Genomic DNA, 15,138 nt, shown 5'->3' on the forward strand with positions numbered 1-15,138 from the left:
CGTGTCGGTTATGGGAACACACAACAGCCGTCGTGACCCTGAAGGGTTAAGGCTGGAAGAGGAAGGCTGGGATCGGCACCGCAGTGGCCTTGACGATTCCGAGGGTGAGAGCGAGAAGGACCTATTTCAGACTCCGCTCAAGGTGCACATCAAACACATCAGGCCCCGTGAAACCATTGAAATAGGCTGGCTGGTCCCCCTGGCAGGAGGGCCACAGAGGAAAGGGCAGGATGAAGACGACCCACGCGACAGAAGACCGGGAAGGAGAAAGCCGGGAACTGAGTTAGGATGCAGGGTTCCCGTGTTTCCCGCCAGCGCGCTCGGGGAGAGCAGCGTGCTTCCACAGGCTTGGACAAGGGTGAGGGGTGAGCGGTCGGACATGTCCCGGCCTATGGCATCCGCACCTCAGGGAACCTGAGCTCAGAGTCTGGCTGGAAGCCTGAAGCCACCGGAGCCTCTTCACAGGGCTTTTCTTGTCTGTAGACTCCAGTCGAAAGGCAGCAGAGCTGACGGCGCATCAGGCTCAGCACAAAGGCTCAGAGGGGGTAGCTCTGCTGTGCTCGGCGAGGGTGGGCCTCCACCATGGGGAGAGAGCAAAACCAGGCCGACTTCTGTTTTCCAGGCTGAGCACCGGACCATGACGGCTTTCATCCTCGCCGTGATTGTGAACAGCTACAACACTGGACAGGTGAGTGTCGCGGCCGCCCCCCCCCAGGGCCTCCTGGGTGCTGCGCTGCAGGGGCCTGGCCCAGCTGCCCTGTTCCGTCTGAATGTCTGTGAGACAGTCTCCCTCAGAAGGGGGCACCGTGGAAGGGGGCGGGGGCCTTCGTGTAGCCCGCCGTTTGCAGGGTAAGTTGAAATCGGCGGGATCTGGAATAAGGAAAACCGAACATAAGTTGCAATGTGGTATCCCCGAACAACGAGCCACGGGGCTGTGATCCCTGCTGGTGCCCCTCCCCTGCCCCGGGCCAGGGGGGTGACCTCCGGTGTTGTCTGCCTTCTCGCAGGAAGCCTGCCTCCAGGGAAACTTGATCGCCATCTGCCTGGAGCAGCTCAACGATCCCCACCCACTGCTGCGCCAGTGGGTGGCCATCTGCCTGGGACGCATCTGGCAGAACTTTGACTCGGCCAGGTGGTGTGGCGTGAGGGACAGCGCGCACGAGAAACTGTGCAGCCTCCTCTCTGACCCCATCCCTGAGGTGAGCCCGCCACCGCCAGTGTGTCCAGGCCAGCTGAGGCCAGGGTGCCAGCCGGCCAGCCCAGGCACCACGTGCAGAGGAAGGGTGACCTGGAGAGGGCCGGAGACCATGCCGCACAGCCTGGCTCCCGGGTCCCTCACTCCCTGGTGGCTCACTCGGTGCCCGGTTTGCTGCGTTGCTGCTTCCCCAGCCCCTGCTGCCCTATCAGGGCAAGTGGTACCACGCAGGGGTCGGACCCCAGCCACCCACTCTGGCCTGACCGCAACCCGGCCCATCTTGCAGGTGCGCTGTGCAGCGGTCTTCGCCCTTGGCACGTTTGTGGGCAACTCTGCGGAGAGGACCGACCACTCAACCACCATCGACCACAACGTGGCCATGATGCTGGCCCAGCTGATCAATGACGGGAGCCCCGTGGTCCGCAAGGTGCGTGGCCCCAGATCCGCAGGCAGCAGCAGAGCGCCTCGCGGCCGGTCTCCCGCGGCGCCCAGGGGTCTGAGCCAGCGACCCTGACCGCAGCCGCAGCCCTCGTCTCCCACTGGCGCGCACCCTTTAGAGAGCAGACCTTTAAATGTTTGTTGAATTCTCTACAAAATGCGTTTCTTCACCAGATACTCGTGTGTTTGCTTCATTTAAAGGCATTTAACAGGGCTGCGCCTCCCGGCAGCTTGTAGAATAGGCTCCTTCCTGCCTGGGAGCAACACTTACACACACGATGGAGACTCAAAAGAGCAGTAGACACCCACAGACAGACGGAAAGGTTTGTGTAGTGTATTCCCCTCCCCGCCCCCGTGTTTGTCAGCGGCTGAACGAAACACTGATAAAGTTGAAAACGTTTACTTGTCTGTTTAGATGTAGCAATGTCACGGAGTCCCGTCCGAGACCTCACGCCCCTGTCCAAAAGCTGGCCGGCGCAGCTAGATGCCCCCCGCCCCCAGGCAGAGGCACCCCGGGACCCGTGAGGCTTACTGCGAGCTTGGAAGGCTGCCCATGCAGCAGAGCCGGTTTTCCCATGGGCGGCACGCGTTCACACGGCACCGAGCAGGTGCCGAGCCGAGACCACCGCACAGGGGAGAGGGAGGCCGGGGTGTGGCCAGGGGCTGTCTGCGCATTTGGACCCCACTGGATTTCCTGGGAGGGATGCAGTGTGGGCAAGTTCATGTCAGCCAGACTCGACATAGGGGAGGATTCATTCTGTCTCGCGTTCCCTTCAGGGGGTGGTTAGCCCGTTGCTCATGTGCCGTTTACCTAGCACCCCACTAGGACTGTGACACAAGGCCCTGGCGTCAACCCTGTTTTACTGGGCTGCGCGTTCTCGATTACAGGCTCCTTTCCTGCATCCCCGCCAGCAAAGTGCCTCTCCTTGGAGCCGCTGATCAGAGCAGCAAAGTAGTTGTTTCTTTAATTGTCCATTAAAATCCCTTTTAAAGAAGGAAAGCTTTTTTCCTTCTTTCCAGAAAATCTTAATAATAACGTTAATAAAAATTGGAAGAATGTCCCTTTCAGTTTCCAGTGTCAGGACAGTGGCCAGCAAAGCCATGGGAATGCCTGGGCCTGCTGTGCTTTCGAGCACATCCCCGAGTACCTTGATGTGGCCCCTGGGGTCCCGGTCCTGGCTGAACTCTACTCGCTGCGCCAGGTGTAGCCAGGTCTCTCCTGAGGACACGTTGCTGTCTGCCTTGCCTGGGGGCTGCATCCGAGGGGCGTGGCTGCATGTCCGAGCCCATCCCGCGGATGAGGGGTGTGCCCCATCTGGAGGCGGAGGACGGCTCTTCTTCCCACATGCTCCCGCATCCTGGGCTCAGCGTGCAAGCTCGTGTGTGCCAGGCCCTGGAGTGCAGAGTGGACGAGCCTGCCTTCGAGGGGCAGACACGGGAACGAGCAGTGGGGCTAGGGTGCCCATAAATATGCAGGCCCTCCGAGGTGGGTGCAAAGCTCTCTGGAACAGGTCAGAGTGGCGCCTACCCTGCCTCGCCGGGGAAGTGGGGTCAGGAAGGCTTCCACGGGTGGGAGCTCGTCCCTGAGCAGCCAGGACCCAGGGACATGAGGGACAGAGAGAGCAGGTAGGGCAGGCGGAGTGTGTGCAGAGGCCCAGGGGTATGAAGGACCGTGGTGTGCCCGGGGGCTGCTTGCCGTTCGAGTCACTGTGGCAGCGAGCAGCACGAGGGGCAGCGAGGGGATGAGGGGGAGGGCGGTGGCTCATCGTCTCTAGGCCCTGTGTGCGAGGGACGTGCCTGCCCTCACAGCAATGAAGAACTTCATTCTTCTAGCAAATGCTTGAGTGCTTCACTCCAGGTACTAGGGGAGGCCTTGGGACCCTGCCCCACGTTCAGGAAGTTTTTGCTCTGATGGGAGAGAGACAGCCCCCAGCAGGTCTATGAAGTAAGTCAACAAGGCGGTGTTTGCTATGGGAACGTGGGGGCACAGAGGTTTCGGGAAGAGAGCAGCAGTTACAAAGACGACACAGGCTGGGTGGGGAGGGTGGGGGAGGCCTTGAGGAGGGGGTGGCGCCAGCTCAGAACAAGGCCCCTCACCGTCTGCAGAACCCCCACACTGCCGGCTGCTTGGTTTTCTCCTTGTCCAGAGCCACGCGGCAGGACTGACATGGCGCACAGCACCCTGAGGGAGTACGGGCCCATCCTGCTGGTCCGGGAGACCCCGCTTGGGGCCCCGGTCAGGGTCACCTGCTGTGACCTGCAGCTAGGGCAGTGGTCACGTGGGCTGCCAGCCACTGGTACACTCCTGCTTGCAGCACAGGAGAGACACAGGGATGTGTGGTGGGATTTTCATAAAGTCACGTGTATTCGATATGAACGAGCAGACTTCCGTTTATCGTAGCGTGTATCCTTTCCTAGACGAGGCGTATGATAGCAGAGTGTCGCCTCCCAGATCACTCTGGACGTGCACCTGTCTGTGTAGGACAAAGTGCAGCATGTCCAGTCTGCCAGTGCCCCCTCCTTCTCTGAAGGGCCAGGCGGGGGGTGCAAGTATGTCACCCATCCAGCCCCATGTCTGCGCTCCCGGCTTCCTCGCCACCGTCCGCCTTAGCAGCCCTGTGTTTTTAGTTTTGTTTGTAGATTTAACCACAGCCCCACAGAGAACCAGCCCCCAGTGTCCACCTCCCTTGCCTGCACATCTGACCCAGCACAAGACTGTTGAAAAGACTCAGAGCCTGTTTTCCCATCGGCGCCCCAAGACGCAGGTCCCTGTTAGAGATAAAGGGGAACAAACTGCCCGGGCCAGAGCACCTTCGCCCGGACACGAGCCTGGAGGGCATAATGTTGGAGTGAACGTGCTCCCTGAACACTGCTCTGTCTTGCTGTCGTTATGGGGCCGAGGCTGACACGCCGTGACCATGGGCCCCCCGAGGTCAGCCAGTAATTTGTCATTGGAGACATGCAGCGGGGACAGCCCTCGGGGGAGGAAGCAAGGAGGTGGCAAGAGGAAGCAGGAGGCCTCGGGAGGACCCCAGGATGTGGTCCGACCTTCCGCGCAACCAAACGAGCATTAGCCGGACTCCCCTTGGGGCAGTGCAGGTGCCCAGGCGTGATGTCCCTGAATCCTGTGACAGCTGGGTAAAGTGAGCCACAGGCTAAGGATTAGAATGTGTCGGAAGGGAGAGGCTCCGTTCATTTGGCGTATACTTGTTAGACACCGGTGTGCTGGGCCCTGGGTCACCAGGCCGTGATGACCCAGCAGGGAACCGAACTGGCTCTTCTCCCCAGAGCTTGCACCTGGAGGTGGGGTGGGCTGGAGACTGAACAGATCCGTGTGTGACGTGGCTGGGGGCGACCGTGCTCTGAGGGAGGGAGAGCAGGGCTAAGGTGGAGTGTGACTCTGGGGGAGTCCTGGACAAACGTGGGGCACTCGGGGGCGTCTCAGCAGAGGCCTGAAGGAGGCATGGGGTGAGCTGGGGACGCCTGGTGAGGCTTGTCCAGGCCAAGGGAACAGCAAATACTCAGGCCCGGAGCCGGAGTGGTGGCACCTTCAAGGATCCGTGCTAAGTCAAGGGTGGTGGGCACGAGGGGCAGAGGCGGCCAGGACCCAGGCAGGCAAGACATTTTGTTGTTCTGGGTGTGAGCAGGCAGGAGGTTGGAAGAAGGTGGGACTGACCCTGCCACGTGAGGCTGAGAGGTGCTGCTGGCCACAGGGGCTGGGCTGCATGTCTCGGGGTTGCCAGGGGGAGCTGGGCCACGTGTCTGGGGGTGCCGGGGGGGCTGGACCATGTGCCTCGGGGGTGCCAGGGTGCCCCTGTTGAATTGCTTCCAGAAGCTGAGAATGCCCTGGCCTCTGCCCCAGCCTGAGCACTCTGGCCAGCACTACCCACACATCTGTGTTTTGTGGTTAGATGTACCCCAGGAATCCGTGGCCAGCAGTAGCCACCTTGAGTGGCCGCCACCCCAGCAGGATGTGCTTGGTCCAGAGCCACTGGCGTGGGCAGTGCACTCAGTGTTTGACTTTGGATGGCGTTCCCTGCATCAGAGGGTGCGGGACCTGGGTGCGAGTTAATGTTCCAGGCCCCAGCACAGGCTTTTCTCGCCCCACATCAGAGTGAAGGGGAGTCAGTGCTCTTCGAAGACAGTACAGGCTACGTGTTTGCTGGGAGGGGCCAGCGGGCAACCCCACCGGGCATGTCTGGTTTGCAGGGGGAGTGGGCCGGCATTAGGCGCCGCGGTGAGTGCCAGATGGGGTGTCCACAGTGGGCATGAGCAGACTCACGGGGGACTCAGTGCAGTCAGACTCTGGGCAGATTGGGTGGGAGGTGGGTTGGGCGTTCACAGTTCTGTGGGCGTGAGCCGAGGAGTCCCTAGTGGGGGCTGAATGGGAAGGGGTGGTGCTGGCAGACTGTGGGCGGGGCACACTGAGATTGGGGTCACGGGAGCACTTAGGCAAAGATGCTATGCCAGTGCAGAAAGGGCCAGCTTGGAGCTTAAAGGGAGGGGGGTTGCTGGCGGTGGGTTTGGGAGCAGTGCAGTGCACAGATGTGACAGGAGGGAGGTGAAGGGCTGTGTGGGGTTAAGGTGAGAGAGACCCGAGCAGGAGAGGAGGGGGCAGCCGCCAAGGGGGTCCCAGGCCCCATGCAGAGCCGGGCACGTGGGCAGAACTCCCCCAGCATGGGGCTACAGGGAGCTACGTGCAAACCAGGGGTCCTCAGACCGTCATGCGACAGACCTACTGTGCTTATCTCCTTGGGCAGTCAGGCCTGAGGGTCATGTGGAACTTTCTTGCCTTTCAGGGACCGGAAACTAATGTATCTTTGCAAGTTTTGCATTTAATAAAAAGAGCATGCCCTGGCTTGTCGGATGTGTTCTGCTTTAATACACCCAGAATTCAAATGGCGCACCCAGTGGCAGGGTCCAATCAACACATATCTCAGCCCAGGTCCCAGGATTGATCCGCCTTTCCCCCCCAGAGGGTGTCATTCACACCTGTGTCCCTAGGACACCTGCTCTATGCCGCTGGCGTGTAGTGATCCTGCCCGCACTGCTTGTCCGGAGGCTCCAGCTCCCTCTGGACACTCCCGAGTGCATCCCTGGAAGGGCCAGTCCCCACTGCCAACATTGAGTGCAGAGTGTGTCTTAACCTTTCTTTTTTCTGTGGTGACTTGAGCACTTGGCATGAACTCTCAGCCTCCCTGCTTTCCCGCAATCGTCTGCCAGCCGCCAGTAAGCCTTATTGTCCTTGTCCCTCTCGGCAGGAGCTGGTGGTGGCTCTGAGTCATCTTGTCGTTCAGTATGAAAGCAATTTCTGCACGGTGGCCTTGCAGTTCATGGAGGAGGAGAAGAACTACCCCTTGCCTTCTCCGGCAACCACAGGTACGGCGGCCTGCAGGGACCCCAGGTCAGGACCACAGCTGCCCTGCCTTGGGCCAGGGCCTGAGCTCACCACCGCTCCGAGTGGCCCCTGTGACTCCCGTCCTGCCAGGCACTTAGCAGAGTAGAAAGGCAGCAGGAGGGGGTCACACCGACCCTCTGGCTCTTTTCCTTCCTTTTACCGTTTTTGGAAATCCGACTCATGGAGATGTTGAAGGGTAGCGGAACGTGTGCCGTGGGGGCTCACGGACACGCACATCGGCTCTTCCTGTGATGAGCTGTTGCCGGTTTCCTGCTCATGAGTCACGTTAGGCAGCTCCTTTTCTCCCATTTGTCCTTTTTGCTGGATTTCTATGTCTTCGTGTTGGGTTGCCCCCTCCTCCAGAACGCAGCCTTCTCTGCAGGAAGGAGGGCTCGTGATCAATAACAAAAGCATTACTGCTTTCAGAACATCAGGGAAGGGAAATGAAAATGAACTTGCTCAGTGAAACAGCTGGTGTGCTGGAGGAGGGCACAGGGGCCGCAGAGGGGAGGGCCTGCAGCACTGAGCCAGCCGCCGCTCTGCGGTTGTCTGTAGGGCAGCGGCCCACGGCTGAGCCACAGAGCGCCTGGCGCTGCCCTCAGGGCGGCCCCTGTCGCCGGTCCTGCTCTGAAAGGTCTAACAACGACCCCGCAAAACAGCAAGCATGGGCTAGGGTCGTCTGCTCCATACACTCCCCTCCTCGCCCGGCGTGCGCATGTCCATCTTTGTCCAGCCGACCAGACACACGCGTGTCAGAGGCCCTTCCTGAGTGTGGGCCTGCCGGTCTGGGCGCGAGCTTCTGTCACGTGCTGTTGCAGCCCCCGCCCCATGGCTAACGGGGTGCACTGCCCCCCCCAAAGCCCACCATTAACTCTTTCTTCTTCTCTCTCCCAGAGGGTGGGAGTTTGACCCCCGTGCGGGACACCCCGTGCACCCCCAGACTCCGTTCCGTCAGCTCCTACGGAAACATTCGTGCCGTCACCACCGCCAGAAGCCTGAACAAATCTTTGCAGAATCTGAGCTTGACAGAAGAATGTGAGATGCTGGAAATCGGGTCCTTGGGTTGGGACAGTCGTGGGTTTGATTTTCTGAACCTTTACTTACACCGGGGTCCCACCCGTTTCTCTGCCCTGACCGCGTATCACGCTGTCCCATCTGCTGGCCCTGAGGTCTGACCGTGGCGCCGCTGCAGAGGCAGCTGGAGGTGGGGCGGACCGTGTGGGAGGCGCACCTGTCGTCCTGGGCACCCACCCTGACGACCCCCCGCTGTGCTGTCTGGGCAGCGGGCAGCTCGGTGGCATTCTCGCCCGGAAACCTCAGCACAAGCAGCAGTGCCAGCAGCACCTTGGGCAGCCCCGAGAACGAGGAGTACATCCTGTCCTTCGAGACCATCGACAAGATGCGCCGCGTCAGCTCCTACTCTGCCCTCAACTCCCTCATCGGTGAGTGCGGCGCCCGCCCCCCGCCTGCCCCCACCCGCCGTCTTGGCACCCGGGGCTCGCCCTCAGTGTGCGCCAGGTCGCGGGACACAGGCACCATCCCAGTTGGAGAACAGGCGTTAACTGGAGTGTGGAGGTGAGAGGGATGTGTGCTGCGGGCAGACGGAAGTTTCCGTCGCTTTAACTTTGCTCTGTGGTATCTATAGGCCGTTCTGGGCTTGTGTGGGAAGGCTGCCAGAACCTTCTGTCTGCGCAGCCCAGTGGCCGTTGGTGCACTGATTCTGCCCAGGAGACACCTCGTCTGTTGTGGGACAGAGCAGGGACCTCCACGCCTAACGGGCAGGGTGACGTCCCACCCAGAGCACGCTCTTCCCTCCTCACGGGGAGGTGGGCGTCCAGCCCACTTCCTGGCCGTGTGACTGTGCGTCTGACGGCGCTGGCAGCGAGGGCCAGACCCAGCCCAGCAGGTCTCTTCCACGCCGACCACCCAGCATGGTGTCCCAGGCCTCAGCTGGAGTTTCAGTTAATGTTAAACACTCTGTATGTAAAAATGTAGGGACACTAACGTACAGCCCCCCTGTGTGTTTCATTCCTCACGTAAGGAATCACAAATAGAGCCAAATCCCCAGAGCTTGTCCACGGGTGTCCACGTTCTCTTACTGTCTGCGAACCCCCAAAGCACTCAGTGCCCCTTACAGGCCGCAGACTTCGCAGGAACCCTGTGCTATGGCTCCTTCCCGCGAGTTTCTGTGCCGGGCTCCCTTCCACTGCTCCGTCAGCCCCTCCCCGTCCACCAGGGTTGACTTACCCGTTCTGGCAGCGGAGGGCCTACCGTGAGTCCTCCCTGTAACCGTGACAGCATTGTTGGGGCTGGTTCTTCTGGGCTAGCTTCGGCGCCTCACGTTGTTCTAAGATGCCGGCTTCCGTCGAACGTCCTCGCCCCGTGGAGCTGTGCGCAGCGTTCTCCTGACTTTGTGGCCCCGCTGTCTCCGGACGCGGGTCGCTTGTGCTCCTGTTGCTGCTCGTGTGCTTCTGTTCCTTGTTCACGCTTCACCCCTCAAAACATTTGTTCATCTCCCCGGTGTTTACAAGTCCCAAAGTTTGCTTTGTCGATTTTTTCATTACATCTATATGTTTTGTTCCGATAACTTTGTTCCATTATTCCCTTGTCTTTTCTTTTGCTTTTCCCCGTGGTTCGTTTTCATTTCTGGAGTTGACAATAGAAAGAGCTCGTGCACTGACACCTTTTCCCGCATTCCAGTGTCAGCATTCACATCTGTGATTTCCCCGTCTGCCCCTCATCGGCCCCTCGTGTCCGTTCTAAGTCATTGGCTTATTTCCATGGCGAACCCTGTGCCCTAGTGCTTAATGCTGTCCACACCACGTGGTGATGGTGGTATTTCTGACTTTGGCCATGATCTGGAGGGGGCAAGGCCATGGTTCCTGCGTGAACCACACCAGTCTGCCCCTCTGCTTGGACAAGCCTTGGAACGTTTGCCGTAATTTCTGCAGGTCGAGTCCACGTAGTGTCCCACCGTGGCCTGGACGGGCCATGGGTTCCAGACGTGGCAGGAACCAGAAAGGGATCTTTGCTTGCCAAACACACCCACCCACCAAGAACTTAGCTCAAAAATACCAACTTGAATTGTCCATCTAAATTGAGAAATAACATCAGATTTGTGTGTTTTATTGTTTGCTAAAATATCCCAAGTGCGCAGGAGGCACAGGGCTGAGCTCGGCACGAAGGCGGGTTCTGCTAACATTCCGAGTGTCACTTGCAAGGTGTCTGTTTTGAACTAAAACATGTTCTTTTAACAGAATTAACATTGTGTATGGTGGCTAAGTTCCCAGGCTGGCCCCCCAGGACTCTTTTAAAACCCAGGTCGATATGAATCTGAATTAGTGTTTTTGTGTATATGTCTACGTGAAAAATAGGAAGTAACGGGGGAAACAGAGACAGGGGTGCGCCTCGCAGTGGCTCTGACCCGCCAGCCAGGTGAGCTCGGCCGCTGCACCTCCCCGCCCCTGAGTCAGGGCGACCCCGCCTCCCACCCTCTCGCCAGAGCAGGGATCGGCAGACGTTCTCTGCGGAAGGCCAGATCGTGCACGTTTTCAGCCTTGCAGGAGGCACAGAAGTAGCCACAGGTGGCAGGTGAACGAATGAATCTGGCCGTGTTCCAGTCGGCCTTTACTTCTGAACTCAAACGCAAATTTCATGAAATAGTCACAAGTCACAAAACACTATTTTCCTTTTTATCACGCCACCATGGAAGAAGAAACGCAGAAACGCCACAGACCTTGAAGCTGGTCTGCACACTGGGCATCTCCACTCCCACCCCACCTCCACTACAGGGACCACGGTGGACCCGGGTCCTTGGCCCAGAGCCAGGTGTCGTCCGTAACTCCTCTGTCCCTCACCCCTGCATCCCGGCCTCACCACCCAGGCCAGCAACCCCCTGCGCCAGCTCCTGCAGGGTCCTCCTGACCGGCCTCCCTGTTGCCTTCCTCGGGGCCTCCTCCTGACCACGTCCTGCCACGCAGCACGCGTCCAGGTGCCTTGTCGTCCTGCCGTCCAGCACAGCCTGTGCTCAAGGGTGTGAGTCCACTCTGCGGCCCCCGATCACACACATGGCTGGCTGTCAAGAGAAGAAATTGTCAAAACACCTGGCTTTTGAACTCATAGAAACATGAGGAGTATTGAAGCCGCAAAAAGGATTGAAGTCACTTGTCGCCAAGGGACCCTTGAGAGCTTTCGTCAGAAGGTTCCTGTTGTCTACGGCACGTGCCCTTCTCCGGGGTGTTAAAGACCACGCATGCTGGCAGAGGCAACAGCAGGTGCCGGCCGCAGTGTTGGGCCACATCTCGGGGCAAGTGTGGAGCTCATGCTACGTTCCCGAGGTGGGACTCCTGCCTGGAACACAGCACTGCTCTCTGACGAGTGGACACCATCTTGTCCTGGGTGCTGGCAGGGGAAGCGGAACTTGGCGGTATAAGGATGAAGAATGTCATCGGAAGCCACGTCAGGCTGGAGAACACGGCAGCTGCCGGGGAAGAGGCAGGTACTGTCGGTCTCCAGCCCGAACGGTGCAGCCCCTCCCGCCGCTGCCCTGCCTGCTGTCTTTCTCCAGAGAGCTGGCAGTCCCATCACCCCTACCTTCTTGCTCACAAATTCTGATTCCCGGAGAAAGCTGAGTGTTATCTGCATATCAGTCAAATCTTTGAGAACTTGAGTGGAAAAGTTCTAAAATGAGCTGGAGTTGTCGGGCCGCCTCATGCATATTCCATGAGATAGCGCTCCCGTCTGCCGCGCTGCGCGCGTAGAATGCGTCACCCACCCAGTCCCGTTGCTTGCAGCTCTCGCCTGCTTAAAGACATTTTTTTTTCATTTCAACCAAAGGACAGCAATCTCTCTAGCCTCTCAGTGAATATTGCAAAAGAGGTTTTCAAAACCATGGCAACCTAGGGACCTCCATTTATTCCCACCTTTTCCCGAAACGCCAGCCCCTCCGGGTCCCCTCCCAGCCCCCTCCCTGCTCTGTCGCTACAAGTACTCCCCATTGTCTTGCTTGCTGTGCAGTGTGCCCTGGAACAAATTCCCCAGAAGGGGCCTGGGCTTCCCTTGACCCCGCCGGGATCCCCACCTCCTGAAGCATGCCAGCCTGATGTTTGTAGGGCTGTGCTGGGACCCAGGCTCCGTGTCCCCTCACCTCTGGAACCCCACGTGTCTCTGACTCACCAGCCATCTGGCCTGACTCCCACGTGGGCCCCTTGTTGGTCCTCCCAATTTCTGGGCCCCCCCACCCCAGGGCCGGTCTCAGCACACTGCATGCCAGGACCCCCCTCAGATCTTGCCCACATGTCTACACACTGCCAGGCTTATCCAATGGCAGCCAAACACAGAAGCCCCCGTGAAAAGCACACTTGCTCCTCCTGCAAACAGCCCCCACCGTCATCATCAGCCCTCCCCTGCGCGCACTGCTGTCCTCCGCCCACAGGCTGGACACTGGTCCCTGAGCGAGGTGCGGACAACCTCTCTGACTTTACCACACGCCTCTCCAAACCAGCAGCGTCTGGTCCTCCCTGCCGGCGGTATTCTGTGTCCCCACGAGGGGAGGGGGGAGGGGGTCCCTGACCCACCGCAATGTGACTTCGCCATCTTTATTACTCGGTTTTGACGAAGCTGCCATTTCTTGCTCCCATGTGCTGCAGGCAGCCCTGCGTGCCCCTCCGGCTCTGAGCTTCACCCCTGGAGAGCGCCCAGAGGTGGCAGTGGGAAGGGTGGGGAGAGAGGGCCCCTCCTGCCTGCGCCGGGGCCGTCCTCCTGCCCTAGCCCCATCAGTCATCCTGCTCCACGCCCCGGGTCCTGGGGGGCAGGGACGGTCACTCTGCTTCTTTGCGGGAGTGGATCACAGCCTGGAGGGAGTGAGGTGGGGTCATTTCTGTTCCAGGGATTTGGGACCAGACTGCGGCACCCATGAGCACTCTCACCCCTGAAGGGCTTGCTAGCCGTAGATCAGAGCCCTGGCCAAGGTGGGGCGATCGCACCTCCTCGAAATTTTGTGACCGTTGATGCCACCTGAAGTGTCTTCCCATAGTGACGAATCCAAGCCAGAGCTGGGCTGGGAGGGCAAAGCCAGGATTCAAGCTCTCACCGGCCCGGAGCCTGCCCCCACCTGGCTTTGCACCCAGAGCAGGGCCCAAGTTCCTGCTCAGGACCTGGGGGTCAGGGCTGCTGCCCTTGGGGAACAGAGAGGAGCAGAAGGACAGAGTCAGAGCCACGGGCACTGCCCACACCCCTGGAGGAGGAGGCCTGGCGCGCAGGGCCGGCTTCCCAGTGGCACTGGGGTCCTGCTCAGCCTGAGGCCACTTGTCCCTGTTACATCGTGACTGGCCAGAAAGTAGCATCTCCTCCCTCTCTCTCCGCGTCTCCCCACGACCTGGAGGAGGCCTTTGCAAGCCCCCAGTAACCCCGGGACCCCACAGCCACGAGCTCTGAGGACGGAGAGCAGAGGGGCCGGGAGAGTGCAGGGCCCCATCAACCAGGAGGAGGGGGAGTGCAGTTGTCGCCAGCAGAGCCGAGCACGATCCCAGGGAAGGTTTTACAGCCCATTAGTTTGATTTCTCGCTGCCGGGGAACGGCGGTGAGAGAGCGAACAGCGTTGTTTTCTGACGCCACAACATCATTTATATTTTTATGGCCACAACCCTTGATTAAAGGCCATTATTACGTGTGTCTTGTAGGGACCCTGAGGAACATCACGGACAGGATTATGCAGACAGGGTGGCTGCCCTGTCTAGGTGGGGCTCCATCCTGGGGCCTCGGATGCTCACGCCTCCCGTGGGCAGAAGGAGGATGCGAGGGAGCTCCTGAAGGGACTCCATCACCAGGGGGAGCCCAGCGATGGGGGCGCGTCACAGAGAAGGGCGAGGGTAGCGGCCCCAGGCCTTGGGCGCCGGTTGCTGGATGGGGCAGAGGCTCTCGGCCCATGGTGGCCCCTAGAGCATCAGCGTCAGGGACCCCTGAGACCCAGGGAACGAGTGGCAAGCTCCAGCTTCTCCTTTCTCTGAGCGGCTCAGCCACCCCGGGGGACTTCTGGGATCCAGAGTTGGCCACAGAGCTCCAAGCAAATTTTCCTACATCTTATGCTGTTTGGAAAGTTGTAGCTGTTGCTCTGAAAAATAAATGTAAAGCCATTAGTTAGGGTCTTTTATTACTTTTGGTCTAGATGTGGAAATAGCTCTCCGCGCTCGTGAGGAAGCAGTTTTGAGTGAGTGCCAGACACAGGCACCCTTTCTGAGCATTTCACAGCCCAGAAGACTCCTTGCCCCCGGAGGGCCGACTCTGGCATCCTGCGGCACCCCTGGGGCTCCAGCCTCTGCCGCGCTCCTTCACAACCTTGGGCTGGGTTGGCAGCAGGCTCAGGAGCAGGACGGCTGTGCAGCAGGGAGGCCGAGGGAGCACGGTGGCCGCACTGAGGGACGGGGCGCAGGGAGGCCGAGGGCGCGGTGGCCGTGCTGAGGGACGGGGTAAAATGCACAGAGCACTTCTCTGCCAGTTTCATGTTTTCACCAGCAAATACTTACACCATTCGTTGCGGCCAAAGACCCTGGCAAAAATTAGAGCCTTTTCATTCTCTGTTGAATCACAACTGTTATATCAAAGTCGAAATCTTCTGCGAGAAAGGCCACAACAGTGATGAAAACCAAAGTTCATGATGGATGGTAACAGCCACCGGGTCCCACCCTTCCTGAGTGCGTGGTGTGCCTCGCCTTCACTGGTGCTGGTCTTGTGCCGCCACAGCCCCGTACCCCTCCTCGTGTTTGCGCCAAAGGCACCGCCGAGTGAGGGTCTGGTTGGTCGAGCGTCTGCTGTTATATCGGCACACGGGTAACAAGGCTTCTCAGCACCGCGTCCCCGTCCTTCCCACCCCGGGTGCTGTGAGGTTGTGGCGGGGGTCTGGCATCTGCAGCACGCCCCCTTGCCGCTCTCTGTCCCATGGTGGCCACGCTTTGGGGAAACTGAGCCCAAAACTAACGGAGGGAGTAGACTTTTACACATTGGCTATGATGAGTTTGAGGGGCCTTCCCAAGAGCCTCCGGGTCAGTGGTGATGACGAGGACCCTCGCCCCCTTGGGGGCTGTTCTCCTTTCCCTTCTGAATAGGCTGC

General features: G+C 59.6%; 1 protein-coding gene across 4 annotated transcripts in view; it reads left to right on the top strand.

Annotated features, from left to right (window-relative positions):
- Positions 1–15,138, top strand: part of RPTOR (regulatory associated protein of MTOR complex 1) — a 335,634-nt gene that overhangs the window by 278,978 nt on the left and 41,518 nt on the right. For all 4 annotated transcript variants that reach the window (XM_002921791.4, XM_019802367.2, XM_034640603.1 and 1 more), the window contains 6 exons: positions 623–688; positions 1,008–1,199; positions 1,482–1,622; positions 6,895–7,012; positions 7,926–8,066; positions 8,315–8,473. In XM_002921791.4, coding sequence (XP_002921837.1) covers positions 623–688; positions 1,008–1,199; positions 1,482–1,622; positions 6,895–7,012; positions 7,926–8,066; positions 8,315–8,473 — 817 coding nt within the window. The remainder of the gene's footprint in view (positions 1–622; positions 689–1,007; positions 1,200–1,481; positions 1,623–6,894; positions 7,013–7,925; positions 8,067–8,314; positions 8,474–15,138) is intronic.

The sequence above is a fragment of the Ailuropoda melanoleuca genome, chromosome 13 (assembly GCF_002007445.2).
Source record: "Ailuropoda melanoleuca isolate Jingjing chromosome 13, ASM200744v2, whole genome shotgun sequence".
Classification (NCBI taxonomy): domain Eukaryota; kingdom Metazoa; phylum Chordata; class Mammalia; order Carnivora; family Ursidae; genus Ailuropoda; species Ailuropoda melanoleuca.